Consider the following 23,828-nt stretch of genomic DNA (forward strand, 5'->3'; position numbering starts at 1 on the left):
AATGAGAGCCTCAGCAAAGTCCAAGAAAGGAAATTTGGTCAGTGGCTGATGTGAGGGCGGAGGTGCCATCTGATTGTTTTTACGCTTTTAGCATTTGTGGTTGAGTGTCTAGATCCTTCAGGACTACTGTGTTGCAAGTACCTGCACATGCAAGCAAAATTGCATATGAAAGACCTTATTGTTATCAGCCATGCTCAGTATTTTATTCTTATTGCACCAAGCGCGGCTTAGTTGTAAGAGAAATCATTTCAGACTCAATTGTATATTGAAGTATTTTATGCCATGTGTGATTTAATACATTGTCATAATCAGGGGTATAACGTGTACTCATCAGTATTTATTAATGTGGCATAAAGAATTTCCTAAGCCAAATGTGAAATTCCGAATTGCACGCACTCATCTCCATCATCACACTGGAATCCATAACTCTTTCAGAGAGGGGAGTCAGCTACTGTTGCAGCCAGTCAGTAGAGGGAGCAGATGTGAAGTGAGTTTAACTTCCATGCATTCCTAATATCATCATGGACGATGCTCTCAGAGAAGGTGATATATAAAACTAAGTGATTCTGGCTTATAGCACATGTACCCCCACCACCCTCCAATATTAAATGGCATAAAATATAAAATAAAAAACCATAGCATTTATTATATATGTTAATTCTTTCTGCCTTAACTAGAAATGAAAATCTGAATTTTCACGATTACCCTTTAATGTCTGCCATTCTGACTGTGGTCTTTGATGCTGCTATATGCTATATGAAAATAAGCATAGACTTAGTTTATAAATTCATGAGCAAAGCCAAAGAGCTAAAATGTAAAAAATATTTAAATTTTTCTATTTGTTAAGCAGAGGATTATTCTTATGTCATTGAGTCGTAAGATTTTATTTGCAGACGTGGGCCACCTTGTTCTAGAGAAAGACGAGCAAAAGCACATGTGGTTTGGTTATGACAAACCCTTGAGCTGCAGTGGTGGCAAGCTGTCCATCTTCTGTAGACAGCCAATGATTTTGTCTCGGCCCTTTATGCATACTTTTTCTGGCCTCTCCTTTCTTCTTTCCTGGCCCATATCTCACCAGTCTGTTGCTACCGCAGTGCCCTCATGATCAGCCTCTGCACTAGAAGCAAGACTGCATATCTGGGAGGGAGATAGTTTAACAGGCATGAGAACAGTAAGCATGGAAGTGACTTGGTGCGTGTTGGTATGTCTGGCATGTTTGTTGCTGTTAGACTTGCGTTGTGTTTGGTACAGTGGGGATGCTGCAGGCAGAAGGAAAGCTAAAAATTTATTCACTGTTTTGAGCTCTGAGAAGGAAACCATTAAAAAAAAATTCTGATATAGCTGTTCTGGTTTCCCCCCATCCAAAAGTATGTTGTCATTGCAAGTTTGGAGCGATACGCAATTTCTCTTTCTAACCTAGGATGCTGTATAGATGAAATTTCTCGCAGTAGAAAGATCACCCATCTTACAACTCACATTTTGAATAAAGCATTATGCACCTTTCATGCTTTATACTACAGTCACTGTGTGCATGTAGTGCTGGGCTCCAAGGAGTTGCATATCTAAGCCCAGATGCAGCAATTATCCTGTGTGCATTAATGCAGATTACGCCTTTTTTGAGAGAGACAAAACCTATATGCCAGACAACAGGGAACACTGCTTTAACCATTTAACTGTTAGTAGGTAAGCCTTGAGAAGCTGCTTTCTTGATGAAATTCTCAGAGTACTCTGTGGCTCTTGAGGCTCTAGGGGACTTCTGAAAGTGTTTGTCTGTGAAAGAGCAGTTGGTGAGGAGAACATTGAGTGCTCATGGACGCTTTTCTGATCATGACCTTGAAACGACTATTATGGCATATTGCTTGTAGTATTTTAATGGACACTTAAACAGCATTTGCTGGTTTTAGACTTGCTGCTGAACAGTAGGAAAAGTGCTCCATGGTTAGATCTAATTTAGCATTCAGTGGTCTCTAGATTGGATTTCTTCCTATTAGTCTGGGGACATATGGGTAAGAAGGCTCTGATTAAAGTTTCCTGATAGCCTGTATAATTTCCTCAGCATAAGCTGGAACATTTTTTAAAATACAGTGATCTTATGGTAAGGAAGTCCATGCTCAGTAAATGGGAGTGGCAGTAGGTCCTGTGCAAAAGTGTTCAGATTTTAATTAGAAGGAAACAAATGACATGGAATTGCAGAGCAGATAATATTGTAATTTACTGTTTTGGATTTGACTAATCAGTGTTTCTCAGAAATGTCACTGTCCTGTTTAAGTATACTATCACTCTGTAGGCCCAAATTGTTCCACTTTGTTGAGGCAGAATTGTTTTGTGCAAGTACCCTACACCTTCAGGTAGTGCCACTGATGTCAGAAACACTACAGCTGGGTAGAGTAATACTCAGCTCAGCATGACAGCATCTTAAGCTGTCCCATTTGTCTTTGGTGTATGGGAAATGAGGAATTTGGAACAAGTTCTAGATGACCCAGATAACATGAGAATTCTGTATTTCTGTCACACAAAACAGAGTAAGTGAATAACATATTTAGCAGGAAAGTAACCAGGCAAAGCAAGATGGTTTTTAGTTCTTATTACTTTTTAACTTTACTCCTATTGGGTTAATTTAAATGCTGTTTCTGAAGTATTCATTATTAGCTATCTTAATTAAATAGTATTCTCCTGTAAATAATCACACAATTGGATTTGTTAAATTACTGATTTCACAAATCTTATATTTTCCTGAATATGCAACCTCAACCAACACAGCAGCAAAGGTTATTGTACAAGTTCAACTATGTATCTGTATTGTGGAACTGAATCTTTTCCTGGACCGTGTCATTTTCGTTATCCTGTTTGAGTTTCCAGGAGGGAGGATTCTAGGAAGCTGCTGCAGCATGACCCTCATACTTTTCATACATTCTTTTCAGCAATCTGGATCAAGTGCCTTCTGAGAATTTTAGGTCAATTTGGATTTGAGAGACCTATTCTTTTTTCCAGAAGTGGGCACAGCTGCAATCTGATTTTTTTATATTTTTTTTTCATAGTAAACTGCATCTTTCATTTCGTTGAGGAAGTGATCAGTCCAAGCTGTGGAGCAGCACGTGCTCAGTTACCGCTGTTTGTGTAACTGGCACTTGAATGTCAGACGAGTAGAAAGGATTTCAGCTTAAGGTGGAAGTTTTCAAGTAAATGCTAGCTGTTGGCAATTTGAATGCCTGTCCAGGAGGCCTTAAACTAATCTCAGTCTGTCTGGAAACTGGAATACATTTGAATGTCCTTCTCACCTGTCTTTCAACTGTCCTGGAATGTGGACAGACTCTTTCATGAGCCCTTGTGCTTGCCAAGCTGTCTGCCAGTCACTGCACAGGGGGCACAACAAAATGCTGTGCAGCTCTTTCTTTTTCAGCAACCCTGTGACAGATAAACCTGACAGTTGCTCCGCTTGCTCCCAAACGAGCGAACGTGCAGAGCCAGACAGCAGTGAAACAGAGTCAAGTGGCTCAAGGCAGTGAGCCATGGATAATGGGCATCAAGTTTATTAACCACTATTTTTCATACCTAAATGATACGCTTTCCTCTCTGCAACCATATTAAAAGAAACATTCTGGAGGTCTTTTTATTAGTAATACATGTTATGCAACAGAGCACTCTGCTTCCTGGAACCAAAAGTTATAAAATCTCTCCTGTTTCAAGAGATTATACAGCAAAATAAGAGGATGAAATCTCATTTTTCAAACTGGCCAGTATCAGTTTTCAGTGAATCCTTTTTTCTTGAGAAAATTCAATTTGCATTCTCACTAGTCATACAAGTGCTCAGGTGTCCTGATGGTACATCTCGTGCTTGAGATCCCCATGGGTTGCTGGGCAAGCTTTGCAAGCAAGAGGGAATCCCTTGCTGATTTTGTTTTAATGTTACTTCAAGTAGATGTACTCCTGGTGCATATACACACTGAAAGCAGAGGTTTGTGGTGATGCCTAGAGTTTGACGTGTTAATTGATAAAAAAACTTCAAAAGCGATGAAAGATTAGTCTTCCAGATCCCATCATCTGACCTGGATTAGAACTGGGACTAGATCTCATCTTGACAAGTCTGACTGACCTTTATTGAAAGTAGTTTTGTATGAAGAGGGCAGCTGTGTGTGTGCTGTTAGAATCTGCCACCATCAGTCCTCCCAAACCTCAACCAGTCAGATTTTCTTTATGTTCCTTCTTAGTGTACTTTTTATGCTGTTTCTCCTTGAATAAGTTGTACAATATTTGGTACTGTCTTAGTTTTTGCAGTTGCTTGGAAATTAGCTCCATGGTAAATTTGCCAAGTCTGAAGTACTTGTATTGAAGTGTAATTATAAAGTGAATCCCAGTACTTAGGAGCTTAAAATAGGATCTACAGTCTACCAAATATTTATTGCATGCTTTTGGAGCTTGTTAAAAGCTCAAAGAAAATCCAGTTAAGCACAAACCCATACAAAATGTTTAAAAAAATACTCTAAAGAATGTACATCAATTATAATATTTTGTATTGTATACATTACACTGATATAAACAAAAGTATCATTAAACAGTGATGCAAACATCACATGAATGCCAGAATAAAGATTTGACCGTTTTCCAAGTTTCTTTCTCCTCATAGCAATCTCCTGTGTCGTTTAACAAAGGATGTTTAAAATCTTCTTGTTCTGTGGCGCTAATCATTTTTCTCATGGAGAAGAGAGAACAGGAATGAAATGAGAGCTACTGACTAGGTAGAGGTATTGGGAAGCATTTTCACAGTGGCAAGCCAAGCAGCGGAACAGGTTACCCAGAGAAGTTGTGCAGCCTCTATCCCTGAAGGTTTTTAAGACCATGCTGAGTAGAGCTGTGAGCAAACAGGCCTGAATTCACAGCTCACCCTGCTTTGGGCAGTCTAACAGGACAGGAAACCTCTTGAGCTTCCTGCCATCATGCATTATCCTGTGAGCCGAGACAGGAATTATGAAGCAAGTGTCTGCTAAAGGCCTCCACATTGACTGCTTTTAGTGAGGTTCCGACAAGATGACCTCCTGAGGTCTGTCACTACCTATGTAGTTTCTGGATTTTGTGACTCTAAATTCTTAGCAAAATGACATAGGGACTTCTCCTTGATTACTCAGAATATCGCTAGCTAACAACAGAGCCCTCATCCTTCTACTCCAGGAGAGAATACTCCCTGCACAGACCTGTTTAATAGCTTTAGAATTGTTTTCAAGCCTTTTGCCTCAAGCTTTTTTTTCTTTAGATTTCTGCATTTAGGCTGCCATTGTGATAATATTGCTAAACTCAATAACTGCAGTTAAAGTGAGGGAGGAGCATCTGCTAGACACAGAAATACAATTACAGTCGAGCACTAATGAAAGACTGCAGCAGCATCTGCCTTTCCTGTGTCAGTTCTGTAATCTGTCTGCATGCAGCTTCCCAAAGCAACCACTACTTTGTACGTCAGTGTGTAATTTATTAGCTCTTCTGACGCCAGTCCTCCAAGCTGGCTTCACCTGACAGAAGCTCTCCTAGTTATTATTGCACAAGAAACTAGCTCCCTGGTAGTGCAGGAAGCTGAGAAAATGTTTTTATTCCCCTGTGCATCTGAATTATCATGTGGATATCTGCAGGCATAAATTGGACAGTATTGAATTTGAATAGCCTGAGCCCAGATGCTGTGATACCACGTGCTCTAAAATTCTCCAGGTACACGAGTACCACAGGACTGCTTTATGGATGTTGCAGTCTTTTGGGTGAGGAATGAAATGAGGTCTTTAAAATCTCTCCAAAGTGGGACTGTCAGACTTGCTTTTTGACTCGTTATCTGCTCGTGACTTCTCCATTTTAATTTACTTTGAATAAATTTGTCATCACCATCATCCATTTTCCTGAACATGAAGAAACACTTGAAGCTGGTTCAAGCAAGCATGATGATGAGTTCACACTGGGTATTATCAGTTGAAGTGCTGACAGTCTCTTTGGTGGTCAGTCATCACATTAGAAAATGTAAATTTTAGTGGATGTCGAAGTATCGTTATGCAGAGAGGCACTCAGATCGCTGTTTTACACTCCAGGCCATTCAGAAACTCTCCTGGAACCTAACAGAATTATTTTGCCAACAAGTAAGCAGGGACACGCAGCTCTGTCATTAAGCACAGCTTATCGGTGACTGCTGGGTTGGCTGTGTGGCTCTTTATATGACTCCATAGTTAGGATCACCGAATGGCTTGGGTCAGAGAGAACTTTAAGGATTACCTTATTCCAGCTCTTAAACCCCCACTTGTATACTGGTGCTTCTGCTGTTGTCCTGTAGTGGATGGCTTTCCACTCCCTACAGTTTTCAAGACAAAACACTGAGAAAGCCGTGCTGAAGAAATATTTTGACAGGTCTGTTGTATTGTAACAAAATAGTGTAGCAGGTCTAAGGAGTGCTTTTTGTCAAGCTCCCTTCCTTTGCTACCATACAGTGCTTTGAATGTAGGTGCAGCTTTTGACTAGTGATATTCTATAAAAGGCACGTGTATTGAATTTGTATTCTGCTCTTACTTGTGCAAATAACTTCAGCACTCTTCTCCTGTGCATTTTAAATTTGTCTTTTTCTGGTGAGTTCTCTTTTCCCCAGTGGAGTCTGGCCTGTGGGATGTGCCAGACAGTTCATGGGATTCATTTGCCTCGTGTTGTCATCATTGCTAAAACACAAAGCTGGTGAAAGGAAAGAGAAGAAGTTTTCTAGTGGTTCGGTGCTGCATTTGTCCCACCCTTTCCTTTGTGCTGGTTACTGCACCTAGGATGATTTCTGGTCCATTGTACAGCAACAGAAACCAACCTGCAGTCCCCAGCGTGTTAGCGTTGCTAGGCTGCTGTTTCAGTTTCTAGTTACGTAGTTATTTGTTGATAGTTTGATTACATGACTTCGCCGAGCTGAAAATACAAACGTTGTTAAGGGTGAAAGCCAAATCAACATCCCCATTTGCACTTAAAAAACAATTTCTTCCATCATTTTGATTTTGGAGTTCAAAATGTTATTTAAATGTTAATCACTTGAAACTGTGCTTGGGCATATAATTCAATTATGGGACCATCTTAATTATGCAGATGGCGCTTACGAGCATCTGATCCAATTACCGTGCCAATTCAGTACGCGTTCATTCAGAGGGCTTAGCTGAGACACGTTGTTATTTCAGCGTGTGGACAAATTCCCTCTTTCAGGAAACGGGATCACAGAATGGTGATACTGCACTGCTCTGCTCACTGCCTTCAATGGTGCGTAACCACAATGGCTTTCACCTCCCTCCTCTATTCTGTGGTGGTCCTGGACTTGCAAGAGAGTTTCTTTGTATTTATTAAATATCCAGAGGGATGAAAATTGAGAGTTAATGATCTCTCTTTCCTCTAGGTAGCATGCAGTTTTATTGCTACTTGACTTCGTAGCTTTTTTTTTTTATTTTTAGTGGTGCACCACATCTGGAAGCTGTCTGTAAACCTCATCTGATCAAGCTGATTAAAAAAAAAGCAAAAACAAAAAAACAGGAAAATTAGTAAAATTTACCTTCACAGTAAATTGGTGCAACACAAATACCATGCAGTTATTGCAAAAATAAGACTCAACATTTAATCTTTCCTCTTATTTTGGTGCAAGTCCAATGAAAACAAACGCGTAGTCTGTTTTACAACATAGTTCAGTGTTTAGGCAGGTCAGCATTCCTGCTTGCTACAATATGTTTCCTCATTCACCTTTGTGGTTGTTGTTTTTTTCTTTAATCTTATCATTGTAACTGTGGGATCAGCCTCATATATCTAATTAATAATTAGAGGCCTCTGAGGGCTGTGACATTTAAGAAGGAATCAATAAAAAGTTAGAATAATACCCATAGAGGATATTTTAAAATAATTGAGTGTTTCGAAGACATAAACCTGAATGCTTATGGCCAAAAGTCGTCCTCTAACTCACAGTAAGGAGGAGGAGAAAAAAAAAAAGGAGTGATTTATTCTGCTTTCTCCTAGTTTTTCACTTTTGTTTCCCTTTCTCGCTGATTCTGGTCAGAAATTGGACATTAATCCATGTTATGATCCACCCAGTGTGGCCACATCTGGATTACCATTAAGCGCACCATCTGCCTCTTTAGACTTAGGTACTGCGCATATATTGTGTAGTTGAGAGATGGAATAGGTGTTGTCACCTTGGAAAAGCTTTGTAGTACCTGAATTCCCACTTCTAAACAGTCTGCAGAAGCACTTTCCTGTTACAAATTACTTTCTCTGATGCTTAAAGCAGAGTCTGTGCCTCTGTCTGTGTGACTGTGCATAGGATCAGTTTTGCTCATTTTGGTATTTGGTTTATGCAGGAATGTCACTGATTATATCGCCATGAATCCAGTCACTGAAAATTTATGCTAGGAAAACTTGTCACACTGTAAATTCTAATTCCCAGTGTTGGGTTTGTTCATGTTTTGTTGAAAGACAGAATGAACTTGAATCCTGGGTTGGACTGCAGTTGCAGCTCAGCTTTGCTCTGAGGAGTTAGTAAGTGAGATCAGCGATGACCAGGCTTGCTCTGCACAAGAGTGAGCAGCGCCAACACAGCATAATGCTGCTGTGTGCACTTCTTGAGCATTACAAACAGCCATGGTGGTTGTTCGCATATATAGAAACAACATTAGCTCAGTTTTAAATTCTCTTATTACTGAGATAATTGTTATTGTTGCTTTATGCTTTGATAAAAGTACTGCTTGCAATGTAAGCTACTACTATCATAATAGAAGAAGATAGCATAAAATAAAACAAAATACATCGTAGCTTCCAGTTTTCTTCTTGTACAACTAAATACCATGCCTGTTGTGGAGCAACCAGTCTAAGTTAATGTGCATTACCTAAAAACAATGTGGGACCAGTACCCGGAGACAGGGAGTAGATAGGGATTTGTAGCATTAAGTGTATGTCTGGGGCTGTTGTTCAAAGCTCAGTGGCTGGTTCTGCCTTGCAATGACTCATTAACATGTTCTTTATATAAAAGATAATGTTCAAGCGTAAAAGAGAAATGCATAATGCATGAGAACTGAGATGGAATGAAGATTGCTTTGGTTTAGGCATATGAATGGCTATAAGAATCAAGTTGTAAGGGATGACGTTGCTGTTGGAGCAACACCTCAGAAGTCTAATGCATTACACTCTAATCCTAATGTGGAAATTACAGTTATTTCTGATGGAGTCAATGGAAGTTTGGATTAGGTGTCACGTAATTAACAGTCACAGAAATGCAGGCAGTAGAGGGGTCATACTAATGCTGGTTATAAAGACTTCAAATTATTTTAGCTATTCGTCCATGCAAAATACAACATCTTTTATCTGTTGTTGCCTTTTTTGGGACCTTCTCTTATCTTACATCAAAATTCTTTCTCAAAGACTTATTGAGAAGAAAATTCAGGTGAATTATTATTGACTGCTCTGTTGGCTAGAGGTGAGTTCTGCTCTGACATCTCATTCCAAAGCACTACACTGCTGTTCTCCTTGAGAAAAGTAGTCTGGGCAAATGTGTCCATCTTCTGCATATTACTATTACTGTAGACTGTCAGTAGAGTAATATGGCTCTGCCAAAACTTTGGTGGGAGCACTGAGGTGTACTGAGTGTTCCAAAAGTTTCAGCAATGGAAAGGTATGCTGCTGTGGAGAGGAAACACTTCCTGAAGTTATACTTTGGAGCAGAAGAAAGCATACTTTACTTGCCCAGTGGGTTGCCCTGTTGTGTGAGTGCTGTGTATGGTTTTGTGAGAACTGAAGCTCCTTGTGCTCCTTGTGTGTTTAAGACAACAAATTTGCTTGCTGAGGAATGGAAAACATATTTTCCTTTCTACTTATAAATACACTTGTCTTCTCATTTGTTATTACGGTCACAGTATTAAACCCTTCAGACTCATCTACAAAGTAGCAAGAACAGTGATGAACACAGCTGGATTTATGCTATCCACTGCTTGTAGTGCACCATTTTTTTCTGACAGTTGTTGAAAAATGTGGATTTGGGCTTCTGTAAGAACAGGTCCTTTCATGTCTATTTTCCATTTAAGTGTGAAATATCACATAGATAGATGACAGTGGTGATTGTTTGTCTCAGAAGGAGATCCAGCTTGTTGCTGGGGTTGTATATACTGTATGGTAGCCAGGACTCTGGCTGGGTAACGTAAGAGAATTTGTACAAGCATTGTCCAAGATTTTCTGCCCGAACTGATTAATTCTACAAACAGGTTGCTGTGTAAATGTGCAATCTCATGAATAAATAAAAGGATCTCAAAACATCTTTGTGCTGCTTTTCCAAAGCTGCACAGAAATCTGACATAACTGGAATGCAGTCTTTTCAGAGAACTGTGGGACAGTGGAATTGGGAAGGAACCTCAGGCCAATCAAACTTAGAACCTTTGCTCTAAGCCAGGTCGGCTCACTGAGTCAGAGCAGGCTGCTCGTATTGAAAACTTCCACTGATGGAGGCTGCACTTCTCTGGCTAATCTGTCGCACTTCTTGACTGTCCTTATGCATGAAATGAGTTGCCTTTCTGTTAGCTTTAGTCCAGATCCTATGTTTCTCTCCTTTTGTCTCTGAGAAGAATCACATTTTCTGTTCTTCCATGATCAGATTAACCCTGCACTGCTTATCACAAGTTGTCAACCTTCAGAAATTTCAGTTTGACTTAAGACAGCTGCTGGCTACAAGAAAATTGAAAAAAGGGCTCTTCTCATTGAGGGCTTTGTGTGTGTGTGTGCGTGGAGAAGTAAGGGGGGAAGTGTTTGCCATTTCTGCATATATTAAGCTGGAGGCTTCTTTAAATATTTGTTTGGAATTTTGAGTACTAATGTTGCCAGTGTTTTTTTTCACCTTTGCAAAGTTTCAGGCAAATGATGATGTTTAAATGTGGTTTTGGTGACCATGTTAATATCTTTTAGATTTAACCCCAAAGTTCACTCTATCTTTATTTGATTATTCTAAGATTAGTGAATTATAAATCTTTCCTCTCTTTCCAGGCTTCTCAATGCCAATAAGATCAACTGCCTGAGGGTAAACACGTTCCAAGGTCTGCATAATCTCAAACTGCTATCTCTTTATGACAACAAATTGCAGACCATCAGCAAGGGGCTTTTTGCACCTCTCCGATCGATTCAAACTCTGTGAGTATGCAAGCGTATTGGAAATGACAGCTCTCCCCTTTTCCCCAAAGATGTCACCTGTCTTTACAAAGGCTCTGCATCTGACACTAAGATAATTTGGAAGAGACATTGAGGTAGTAGCCCCTCCTTTTCTGGCAGAAACAAAAGGAACAGGCAAAAGAGAACTGTTGCGTGAATTCAGCACAGATACCCATCGACACAGCCTGCCCTTAGTAATCTAAATGTCTACGTGCGTAAAGATACTGAATTCATTCATTCATGCTGTTTGTTGGAAGATAATACACAAATTTGACTCTGCACAATATATGAACAGCAGATTCTGTTAAAATCCTTACCTACCAGTTTTTAGTGAGCTACTGAGTTGGTGTCTCTCTTCACTGGGACTGAGTTCTTCTACTCATAAATCCTGAAACTATATTTCAGCTGACATCCCATTTCAGGGGAAATAATGATGGTATTATTTAATACATTAAGAAAATGCCCTAAACATTTTCTGAGACTCTTTGAATTGGAGTCATTAGGAGAAGAGCATTTGGAAGCAAAATTGGAAGCAAATAAATAGAAATGGCTGGATAACTTTATGGAGGGTTTTATACTTCATCAGAACTGAATTGCCAGCCTGATGTAAATGAAAAACAAGAAACAACCCCCTCACAAACAGTATTGTGTATGGCTGTTTAGATATGTTAATTCCTGTATAGGTATAAATCTCGTTCTGTGTCTGTATATGCAGACAGAAAAGTAGGAGGGCTGCTCCGAAAGTAATGCCTCCTATTTTATTACATTGGCCAGAAACATCAGAATGTTGGTGTCAGGTGGTGGTAGGGCTGAACCTTCCTGCCAATATTTCTTACATTCTGTTGCCATGTGACAGATGTCAGAGAAAATGGTGTCTGACATGGAAGTGTGTCTAAAGCAAAGGTGTAGAATTGAATGCAGAAAAAAATGGCATCCACTTATGTTCATTGATTCTTGCTGCATGTTTATGGAGACCAAATAGTGGATGTAGCTCAGGGAGGAGTGAGTGGTGCATTTCAGCAGTGGCGGCAGTAACAGTGGATCACCTCCACTGATGCAGATTTTGACAAGTTCAGCATGCATGCTCTTGTTCATCACTGGTCAAAATGCAGAGCTAATGGTAGTGACTCTGTTGAAAAATAGTGCTTTGTAACTGAGAATTTGCTCTGTCAAATAGTGTTATTATGCTCTTTATAGCCGTTGCTGTTTCTATGGAAATAAATAGGAGGCATTAATTTTGGTGTGACCTACGTGTTTGTATAGATGATAAAAATACACTAGCAACAACAGACCAGAGTTATGTCCTCACAAGAACTTTATACCTCTGTCCAAACCCACATTTAAACATTTCTCTTTTAGCTTTCGCAGTTATCAGAAAGCCTTGTCCTGCTCCCCTGGAAATTAGAGGATGGGTGCAAGTTCATTTAACTGACATCAGAATCAAGCTCTGAGTAAAACCTGACAGATTCCCAGTGTACTGTTCAACTTTGTAAAGCAAAAAAAAGTAATAACAGCAACAGATAAATGCTTTTTTCTCCAAGGAAATTTTGAGGACTTCTATTAACAAAGTATAACTGTCCAGTTAAAGTGTGATATACTGTGTATTCCTGTGGGAAATGTGCAAATTTTGGTGAGGGACAGAGCCAAGTCTTACTTTTTATAAATAATCCAGGCAAAACCAGGCAGAATGGTTGTACATGTAAGGAGAATTCTATTAGGCACAGTGATCATATGCAAGTATCAATTTCACTCTTATTTACTCACCTTTTGATCCTTAGAAAACTGAGCTTGCCAATGAAATTTATTTTAAAGCAGAGTGCACACTGATCTCTCAGCTCAGGTGCATTTAGATGGGTGCATTTCCCTCTCAGTTGATCACATCAGGCTTTCAGGTGAAAACACCACACGTTGTGCACAGTCAGTCCGTGTCCTTTAAAGCAGGCTTTACTATATTAATTTTTGTTTCCTCCATGAACAAACTTGCAACAGACTTAATAAGCTACAAAACGTGATAGCTCGCAGAGTTCTGCCATTCATGTGAAGCTCTGTGGTTTCCTCCAGGCCCAGGTTTTTGGGAGCTTATTCAATTACTCTTCAGGTTTGCATTTGCGAAAAACGGTGATGGAGTACAGTGTCACAGGTCACTTCTGATTAAACATCCCATCCTTCTCTCAGACATTTAGCTCAGAATCCATTTGTGTGCGACTGCCATTTGAAGTGGCTGGCTGATTACCTGCAGGATAATCCGATAGAAACCAGCGGCGCTCGATGCAGCAATCCGCGTCGCCTTGCCAACAAACGAATCAGCCAGATCAAGAGCAAGAAGTTCCGCTGCTCAGGTAATTCATTTATCCAGGCTGTACTGCACTTTCAATTCAGAAATAAGCAGGTCCAGAGAGCCCGCTAATCGAATCTGCAGGGCAGCATTTGCTATAATGGATATTATGGAGCATCTTTTAAAATTAAATTTGGAAAATTCAGTTAGTTCTTCAGAAAGCCAATTACCTTATGGATTTATAAGAGAAAAAGAAAAAAAGAAAGAAAAAAAAGGGAGCCTATAGCTGCCTTAAAACAAAAGAGAAAAGAGAAAAGTTGTGATATTTAATTTATTTAATTTTAGAAGAATTTCTAAGTTATAAAATTGAGGAAATCTCTAAGTTATAAATCTGAGGAAAACAAAGTTTTATAGGAATGTCATATTTCAAAGGGGTAAAAATGTCAATTGACATATTTTAGAGGGGTAGAACCAGTGTAGAATTTCATTTTGTATTCAGGTGGAACTCTTAATGACCCTAATCACAGCTCAGCTTAAGCTCTCTCTGAAAGGCTGAGAGCAGCATGGGTGAGGGTTTTATTCAACTGGCAGCAGGCTCCTGTGGCCTGGGATGTGGGTGAGCAGGATTTAGGAGATGGTGTTGATTCGTAAACTGTCATAAATTTTTGATATCCACAAGTATCTTGCATGAATTCACATAAAGCTCATCAAAGTTTGTAAGATTTCTGTCTCTATTAAGTTTTATATCGTGGCTTTTATCAGTTTGTGCAGAGATATTTTTTTTTCTTGTGAGCCAGATGAAAAACTGTTTCCACTTGAAAATAACCTCCAAAGTAACATAAACACCTTTTACTCAACCCTGTCTGGTTTTTATTTATGGTCCAGCTATCAGTGAAAGGACATTTATTGCCTTATACAGCACAACTGAGCAGACTGCTTTTTCGTGTATTTTTTTTCTACTGGTTGGTTTATATATATATTATGTTATTGCATTTCTTGTATACTGTAAAGACAAGCAGGTTTCATTGAGGGAATCTATTAGTGTGTACTGAGAAGAAAAGTGACTATTATTGATGGAGTAACTTGTGGTGTTTTCTACAAGAATTACTGTGATTTTTGTCTTTTCCCTATGAAAAAAACAAAACCAAACCAACAGCCATGATTAATCGTGTTCCTGGTGCTAAAAGATTGATGACTCTAGATGGGGATGCAGCATGAAACCAAATGGCAGCAGCCCAAAACAAGCTATTGTGCTTTGGGTATCTCTGCAAGCAATATGCTGAGCTAAGCCTTCTTTTTATGGGGAAAATAAAATAAAGAGAACTTCATCTGCAGTCAGATTGTCTTGGGCATGCTTGTTAAAGTCTTCAATCATTTGTGACTCAAGCCACGAAATTTATAACTAGAATTGAAATTATGACATACTTCCATTGAGGTTTTTGGGTGTCTATTATAGTAACAAGTTAATTAGTCAGTAATGTTTATCTTTAAACAAACTTGAAATAAAAATGCATAAATACAATTCAGAAAAAAAAGTAATCTGCAGAAACAAATCGGTATAAATCTGTACCCAATTTGCCATGGTTACCTTCTTCTGCCTTTATTAATAGAGAAATTTACGTTATGTATGTGCATGCATGCCTCTAACAATGGTGCAGTCTATTGGATAAGGCAAACTCCATCTGATATCATTTATGAAAGGTCATAGCTGAGAAGAGCAACAATGCAGAACACTATACCTGGTGATGTTGAGAATAATATTTTGTGAGAGTTCTTATCTTGGGAGTCCTTTCCTTAAGGCATTAGTCTGTTTTTTCCCTTGCTCTCCAGTTCTGCAAGTATATCAAAACCACATGGAAGAGGCATAAACCTGACTTATGAAGGAGGAGGGCAGGGATTGTACAGCTTCAGAACAAAGATTTCAACTGGATGAAAGCTAATTCTATTGAAAAGCTCAATAGAGGAGCTATCCTTGCTTGTAGAGTTTCCAGATGGTGTTGAGATACACTGAACCTGACTCACTGCTCACATGGGGTGGGGAAACATCTCATGATTAAGAAGGATCTTAGTTTGTAAATCAATCCAGAGAACAGACATCCTTGGCACCTCTTCTGCTCATGTTGTCCCTTTGAATCACGGCTGTTTCAGATGTTGCATGCAGCAGGAATTTTCCATGTTTTCATTTTGAGGAATATGTGACCCAGGATTTAACACAGCACGTCTCTGTGCAGAAAAGTCCACGAGGTATGAATCTTCATCATTCAGACAGCCTGTTGAGCAGTGCTTTCTGTTACCCAGGAATGATCCCCCACAATCCCACTGAGATGGCAATGCTTAGTAACTTGTCAGTGACCTCGATGGATGTGGGATTTCCCCATTGGTTTTACATCTTTTGCTCAGTGTTTAGGAAAAGAGTTTTTATATTAAATCTTTTCGTAAATGTTCATCTCTTTGCTTAGAGCTTTCTTGTTTCAGGGTCCAATATTTTCATGCAATTTAATATGATTAATTAATGTTAGTAGCCAGAAGTTAGTCTTGCAGGGGAAAAACCATTGAATATGTGAGTTAGTTAAGGAAGCAGTGTGAGGGGTGTTAACCTGGACTAGTCTTTGGCCTAGGAGAGGTTGATGAGGATGCACAGAAATTGCCAATGTGACCATCATGCCCATGAGTTACATCAGTGTGAAAAGGTAAAGACATACCAAGAAAATAAGGTCAAGAGTACGCATTCAGCAGTGTGGATGGGCTAAACAGAATGGTATTTAATTAATTATGTGTAACTGTGAGGACAAAACTATGCAGCACAGCAAGGAAGAAAAGAAAAATCTAGCAAACTTAGTTCTGCATATTGTTTCTTTCATGTTTTATTCCAACTTCCCACCATCCTTTAGATAGTCTTTAGCAGGAAGAACATGCTTTCTTCTTTAATTTATCAAGGCAGTTCTCCCAGATGCTGTTTCCTTTCTGAACATGACTCATGCTTTTACCGATAACGATGAAGCAACATCTGCAAAGGTTATGAGTAGCCATAGGAAGCAGATTCTGTGCAACAGGTAGGTAATGTACATAATTCCTTTTAAAATGAGAATTGGAAGCATTATAGCATGAAATGAAGTAACAGCAGGAAAAGGGGCATGTTTTTGCCCAAGGCTGTGAGACTGGCAAAGCTGTTGGATATACTATCTGAAATGTTTAAGCCTCAAATTGCAATGGATACTATTTCTTGTGTTTTTCTGCCTTCAATCAAATGTGATGCACCAAAATAGTAATAAACCTCCCTCTTGTTTAACTGTCTCCCCACAGTTATAGTATTTGAGACTAAAAAATGGGGTTGGTTTTGTTTGTTTGTTTGTTTGTTTTTTGCAAGAGGAGCTGGAGAAATGAATGGTAATAAACTCTGTCTTCCGTTTTGAAGATGGAGATACTGTAGTTTTTCAATGGCAGCGGTAAAATTCTTACTATCATTTTTGTTTTGACTATATCTGCCCACTGTGACTTAAAGATCCAATGGGATTTTTGTGTTTTGGGTCACTGAAGGCTTCCATTTTTAGTAAGAACAGGAGAAAAGAACAACATCTTCTGACCAGTAGAATTGGGCTAAGTTTTCTGCACAGCAGTTTTGTTTCCTAAAGCAGCGCTGGGCTTCAGGTGGAAGGGAAATGAATCTATGAGCAGATTGTGTCGTCTCTGTGGTAACTTATTGTCACTTCAAGAGCTGGCAGGATTCTTGATTGCTGTGTGACACTGGATGAAATAGATTTTGCAGAGGGCTGCTCAACTATTCAGTTGTGTATCTTCTGTTCCCTTCAATATATTTGTATTTTTCAGTGTATTGTGTATTTAAAAAGTGATGGAAGTTTTACCTGCTGTCCAAGCATAGACCATTTTTTATAAAGATCAAATCATACACATGCCTATGAGCATCACATCACCAAAGTTTTTTTAGCAGTAGAAATCTTAGAAACAAGGTTCCTATTAGAAGAACTAGGAATTCAACTGTCTTCTTGCTCCCTCTTGAATTAGGGCATAGCTCATATTTAAATGTTCTAGATAGTTCTAGACAGTGCTGTGCAAGTCAAAAGCACCTGGAGTAATAGGAGGAGGCCAACAAACCATCTGCCAGCACAGTTCTCTCCTTTTTGGATGCTGCCTCTTTTTAACCTGAGCCCAATCAAAGTCAGCCTCTGCTGTCCTTACAAATCTAGAGCTTTCACATTTAGGGCTGGTGTTGTATCTCTTGTGGTATCCATTGTTACTGGACAGCAGTACAGCAGAGCATGTATTGCTGTTTGTTCACTCATGATTTTCAAAGGTATTTGGTAAACTCTCTTGCTAGGAATTGCAGCTTTCCCTCTAGTTCCTTATGTGTCTTTTCCAGTCTCTGTATTTATACATATTGATACCTCCTGGTTTACCTGTCTACACTGGAGCAGAATTCCTACACTTGCCATCACCTGAAATGTCATCCTCTTTTTTTCTGCATTGTTTCAGCCTTAGAAAAGTAGAACTGCAGTGGACAGAGTTTTCCCAGCCAGGAGAAAACAGGCTGCACATCAGGGCTTTCTGCCCAGAGTCATGTTTCCTGCCCCTTGTTCCCTCTAGGTTCCTCAGTTCTCTGCTGTTACGATATGTCAACGTTTAAGCTCTTGGAGCTCTCAGAACAAAATGGTGCAGTGTATTGTTGCTCCTCAACTAGTGTTAAGAAGTCAAGAAAAGCAAGTGAATTTCATCCAGCTCTTACATAAATAATTTATCTGATTGAAACACTCCCTTGTCCCATAATTTACAAATCATTCTAATGACAGCTTTGCAAATTCCTTCCGTTTTTAGTAAGCAAATAGTCATTTACTGACTATGTAGGCGTATCGCTGTCCTTAGCATTTTCTGTTTGATGAAAAGCACTGATATGCACCTGCTCATCTGCTTTGCTGCAGTGCTGCAGTGACGCATGCTCAGGGAATCACAATTTGGCCTGTCCCCAGCGCGCTGCTCTCCAGCAGCTCCTGCCTGAGTGGGCACTGAACTCTGATGGCTCGGGGGGTTTGTCCGTGCTGGAGCTGAAGTGGTGGGCACTGGCAATCCTGCACAAGATGCACAGGACTACTGAGGCCAAGCTCCGACACTTTTCCTCACTTGGGCTTTGGCTTGAGCACAAGTGGGAGGAATATGAATCTCTTCTGATCTGGACAACTGGAAAATTAACAGCACTCAGATTTTACTTTTTTACTTTTTTTTTTTTTTAATTCAGTTGAAGTATGCTGTGTGATTTGGTTTTCTGGTTGCTTTTTTTTTGTAGGGGGGGGGGAGGGAGCAGGGAAGAGAGTCCTGCAGTTAATTTGTTTTCTAAAAAGGCAAAAAGACTCTGCAAAATCATCTTCAGAGTCTGAATATGGCAAAGCTGAGGATATGTTGTGCATAAGGATAATTGCGTCTAATTGGAATGCTTTTTAACAGCGACAAATCACCTGCAGATTAAATCTTGTTTTTAATTCATACTTATGAGCATGAAGTCTTCACTGTTCTCTGTGACTGAGTATATTTGAGCTTTGTTTTGCATGACATTTTTATGAAGCAAAAGTCATTGGGAACCCAATGTGCCTGCTATGTACAGAGCTAGGAGAAGGAATGGCAAGGCACAGATGCATCCTCATCTCTTGGGCATGCAATAATGCAACTGTTCTAAATTCTCCATGTGTGGAATGCAGAGCAATAGGGATTCCTCATTTGAGATCTGAATTGTCTTCTGCTGATGCCTTCCCTAGCTATGACAGAAGCTGAGTGGTTACAGCTTGTGCCCTTCTTCCCCTTACAAGTGGTGCCTTCTGGTGGGTTTGGTTAGCAGGAGATGGGGCCAAAATCACATTGCTGTTGGTGTGTATTGAGATTAAGTTGAGAGACACTCATCAGAGATGCTAAATTTAGCACTTTTTTGTGCATGTAACTTGAATATGAATATTTGAACATGAAGTCACTTGAATATGATAAAGAAAATAATTGGGGAGACATTGGCATGAAGAGACCCAGTCTGCTGCAACCATTGCTAGAATGTTTGAGCTTTCAAATGGACAATAAATTTGCCTGTTTGGAGACTACAGCAGTGTCCTGAAGAAGTATAACATTGTGGGACAGTTAGACATTGGGAATTTCTTTTTGAAATATTATTTACTGTACCTAAGACAAAGTAGCATGCTTCCCTGATTGCTACTCCATTTGCCAAAAAAAAGAAAGAATGAAAAAGAAGAAAAGCTCTGTTCCTGCATATTTTTTGCAGTAGTCTTCAACGTGCTGAGAGGCCAAAATATACTTGTGGAGAATTTCACTTCTCATGTCTTTTGGGGACGTAAATTAGGATTTTGGCAGACCACTCTTGGTGTGCTGGTACCTCTAGCTCATTGCTATTGCTGATGAGCTTGCTGATGAATTTACTTGAAGAATGCCAGAATTGCTGCATTATTAAACAGGTGTAGGAATAAGGATATGAAACTCTGAGCCTTTCTTGGCTAGAGACATACAGAATTACTAGCAGAAATGCCAGTCATATGACTAATTGCTAAATATATGGGGTCTGGCTTCCAGTGTTATGGATGCTTTGAACAAATCATAGAAGCAAGTTAATAATAATGTCCATTGTGCCCTTCTGCATGGGTAACAAAAGAAGATTAATAATCCCACTTTTGCATCATTTAGGGCTGTGTCTAAATTTGGCAGCTTGTGGGAAGGTTTATCTTTAGGTTTCCCCCAAAAGCTGCTAGTTTGACTTTCAATGCTGTTAAGGAAACAAACCCACACATAAAGTGGCTGAGTTAACACTGTACATAGTTTCTGGAGTTTGCAAGTGTTTGTGTGTTGTTGTTCTCTGCAGTAATGCTGGTGGTTCACAGCAAAACGTACAAACTGAAGCAGAGCCCCTTGCTCTATTATCTGTCATCTCTGCCCAAGTACTCCCGTTGTTCTCTCTGTAGGCAGTGAATAATCTGCTTGATGCTGACTTTGTGCTTTGGGCAGCACAAAGCCCTTACTCAGGAAAGTGACGTTTTACGTTTTTAAGGCACAAGTGTTGACCTTCATTGAAGACCATCAAAATGTTCTGAGCAGTTGCAGAGGACAGGCACTTCCTCTCATTCATGAAGCCTGCAAGAACATTTGAGATGTGACTTTCAAAAGCACTCATCACTGGCATAGCTCTGCAGACATTAAGTCAATGGGAGTTTTATTTCAGAGGGAGCAGTCAAGCCAAAATGGAATGCCCTACTTTATGTGTTAAAGCTGCAGGAATGAGTTACAACAAAGCTGTTTGAAATAATCAGGGATGTAGAAAACACAACTTTTATGCCAAGAAGCAGAACAAAATACTCCTGTTTGCCTTAATATTTCTTCAGTGGCTTACGTGTGCTACCTTGTCTGCCATGTTAAAAAGTACAGACAAAAAAAGCAAGGCAAAGCAGTTGTGATTACAGGTCATCAGTGTAAGTGCCACTAGCATGAAAGGCCACTGGGAGCTGAGAGTGGCTCACAGGGAGCTTAGAGAGGGTTGGCTGCCAGAGGTTCACGATCAGCTCAGTCTCCTCGTTTAGATACAAACTGTGGTATTTCTAAGGTTGGATTTATATAAGTGGGAAGAACTGAAATGGAATTTGCACTGGGAGATGCACCATGAGCGTGTAAGTAGCTAATAAAGAGCAGCACAGCTCAGTCCTTCACATGTGGTGGGAGATGCACATCGTTCCTGGAGAGAGCTATTAGCAGTGCTTTGGTAGCAGTTTCTGTCATATTAGTTCTGTCTCTGAATTTGCCCGGGCTCTGTTCTTGTACACTAACCTCAATTGTGCTCCAGGGTGTTCTGCAGTTGTAGCATAAAGGATGACCTCTTGTATCCAGCACCTTTTTGCATGGGCGGAGTGGAGAGCAGCTCTCAGTGAACCTTCAGCTTGTGCTTCTCCATGCTGCTTCCTCTCAACGCTCTTCTCTCTTTGGCGCTGCCTAACTCTGACTCTGGCTGTCCATGGGGTTTTCCTTTGTGCTTGATCTAACCATGTGGTAGAACAATACAAATTGAACATGGTTCTGTCAAGCACCATGGAAGGCTGCATACTCCCTGCCGCATGGCATGCTGGGATACTTCTGCTGTTTTCAGAACCATCAAAAGGTGAGAGATTCCCCTTTTCTCACAGGAAAAGTCAAAAAGGTGATGTGTGTTGCTTAACCAGACTCCAGGCACCTGGGGACTGCTGGGGGAACCCTGGTGACGTTGGGTCTGACTTTCCAAAGGGCTTGCATGCTGAATAACCGTTTCCAAGTAATTAATCTGTTTAGTTGCTCTTAGAAGGAGAAAGTGAGGCATCCTGTTGGTGAATAAGATTCAAGGGTGGCTCCAGTCATACTTACAGAGATGAAAACTCTTTTTTGTCTACTTACCTTATGAATAATGTAAACTGCATCTCTATCTGAGCTGTCCTGTGAGTCCTTCTGCTTGAGGGACTTTTTGGATGCCGTGTTGTGTAATGAGATGTCTGGTGCTTAATGTAACCTTGGACCTGATTTGAGCAGTCTTACTGTGCTGGCATTTCATTATGAAGAAGTATGCTGCAGAAGAACTTTAACCTACAGAAGACTCTGCAAAGCATTATATCTTATCATGAAATGACACGGGTCATGTGGCCTGTGTGGAAGCAGTTATCCAATGATCACATAGCACAGAGCTGAATCAACATACTCTAATGAGCCCTTTTGGATCAGCCAGCATAGGTAAGACCTTTAATGTACTTCTTCCTAACTTTCCTCCCAGAGATTATTACACATATTTCATAAAGTACTTTGAGGGCCTTGTGCAGAAGTTTTCTTGTATGGAAATGCTGTGTAATCTCACAGAGCTGCTGCATACCTGTTGTGGAGCATCAGAACGAGGACATATGTGATTTTTAGATTTTCTGTATAATTACAGATAAGAATTAATGCTTTGGATGGGAAATGATATAAAACAATGTACATCCTGTGTTTTTTTTCCTCTGAAAATGTATGAAAGTTATGATCAAGTGGTTAAGTAAAGAAGTAGATGTCAGGATTCCTGGGGTTTTCGCCAAGTGTTAGATCCGTGATGTCCGTGATCTTATTTTTGCCAAATTTCAGACAGTTGGATCTATGTTTTATAGAAGGAAAATATCAGGTCAGTCATCATGCCTTGAATAAAAATAGCTTGATTTTTTCCAGAGCGCATCATTCAGCACTCCTTTTGAGTCTTTTTGGAATTGCTCATTTTTAAAAACTGAAATCAGGTTTTCTAAGCAATTGCTTACAAGAGCAGAAAAAGCTCTTTATCTGTGCTGCTTAATTTCTCTGTGTGAGTAGTAGAGAGGCCCCTGAAATATGTGAGTGCTTGGAAATGTAGTGTTTCTTTATCATGGTACTGCTGTTCTGTAAAATGGCATTTGGTGTTGCTCACTGATGCTGCATGAATTACAATGCACTGATACCTGGTAGCAATGTCACGTAGATTGTGAAATGAAAATGTTATCAGTGTAACTAGCAATTCAGATAAATAGCATTACCCTCAATAAAATACATGCCTTGCTCTTGCCTTGGCTCCTCATAATACTGATATTAAAATTACTTCTTCCTTTTGGAAATTACTGAAAACTCCTGGTCATGTTTTACATTCAGCCAGGCTTCACAGTGTACTCATCTACACTGCACGTGTGCTTTCACATGTAATAAAATGACCAAATGGCGGCTCTGGAATAGTAAAAGTCAAGTGTGTGCTCTGTGCACATCCTGCGTCTCTTTTCCATGGCTTTCCACGGGTGATTTTAGGAAAAGCTCTGCATGCATGGGTTGTTGATCGTGCTTCCTGATTCCTGTCATATCCACTCAGAGCCCTGTAGCAATGCAGCAATAAAGATAGCAATGGGTGTATGTACCTAACTAGTTCTGCAAGCAGATGGCTCCATTTCGTATTAGTATCCCAGATGGGAATATCTTAATAGAGCAGCCACCTGTCAAAGTGACCTCAAGGCTCAGGTCAAACAGTAAATTTTGTTTAGCTGTTGGCAGATGATTCCTGCTTTCTCACGGCCTAATGGATGACTAAGTACTTGCTGAGCGTATTTGTGCCATTGAGAACTTCTGACTGTGCCTACCTGGGTAATTCGCATTCAAACCTTTATTTTATAAAATATTTTTATAAGGTTAAATAAAATGCAACAAGGAAGGAAGGAAGGTATGAAGGTCCCTTCCTCTCCTACTGAGTTGAGAGGGCTTTCGCCTGCTGTGTGGAGGCAGTGCACTGATGACTGCATGACAACAGCTTCCCATGGCTGCTGCAGGCTGGAAAGTTATACATCATCAGGAGTGTCAGTATGGTGAGCCAAAATGTGGTAAATATCCTTTATTGACTCTG

General features: G+C 39.9%; 1 protein-coding gene across 2 annotated transcripts in view; it reads left to right on the forward strand.

Annotated features, from left to right (window-relative positions):
- The window catches only part of SLIT3 (slit guidance ligand 3), a 472,881-nt gene that overhangs the window by 340,795 nt on the left and 108,258 nt on the right, over window positions 1-23,828 (forward strand). For both annotated transcript variants that reach the window (XM_042826239.1, XM_042826238.1), the window contains exons 14-15: window positions 10,999-11,142; window positions 13,336-13,499. In XM_042826239.1, the coding sequence (XP_042682173.1) occupies window positions 10,999-11,142; window positions 13,336-13,499 (308 nt within the window). The remainder of the gene's footprint in view (window positions 1-10,998; window positions 11,143-13,335; window positions 13,500-23,828) is intronic.

Source organism: Centrocercus urophasianus, unplaced genomic scaffold (genome assembly GCF_019232065.1).
Source record: "Centrocercus urophasianus isolate 14NV4802_14NV808 unplaced genomic scaffold, USGS_Curo_1.0 seq_26, whole genome shotgun sequence".
Taxonomy (NCBI): Eukaryota; Metazoa; Chordata; class Aves; order Galliformes; family Phasianidae; genus Centrocercus; species Centrocercus urophasianus.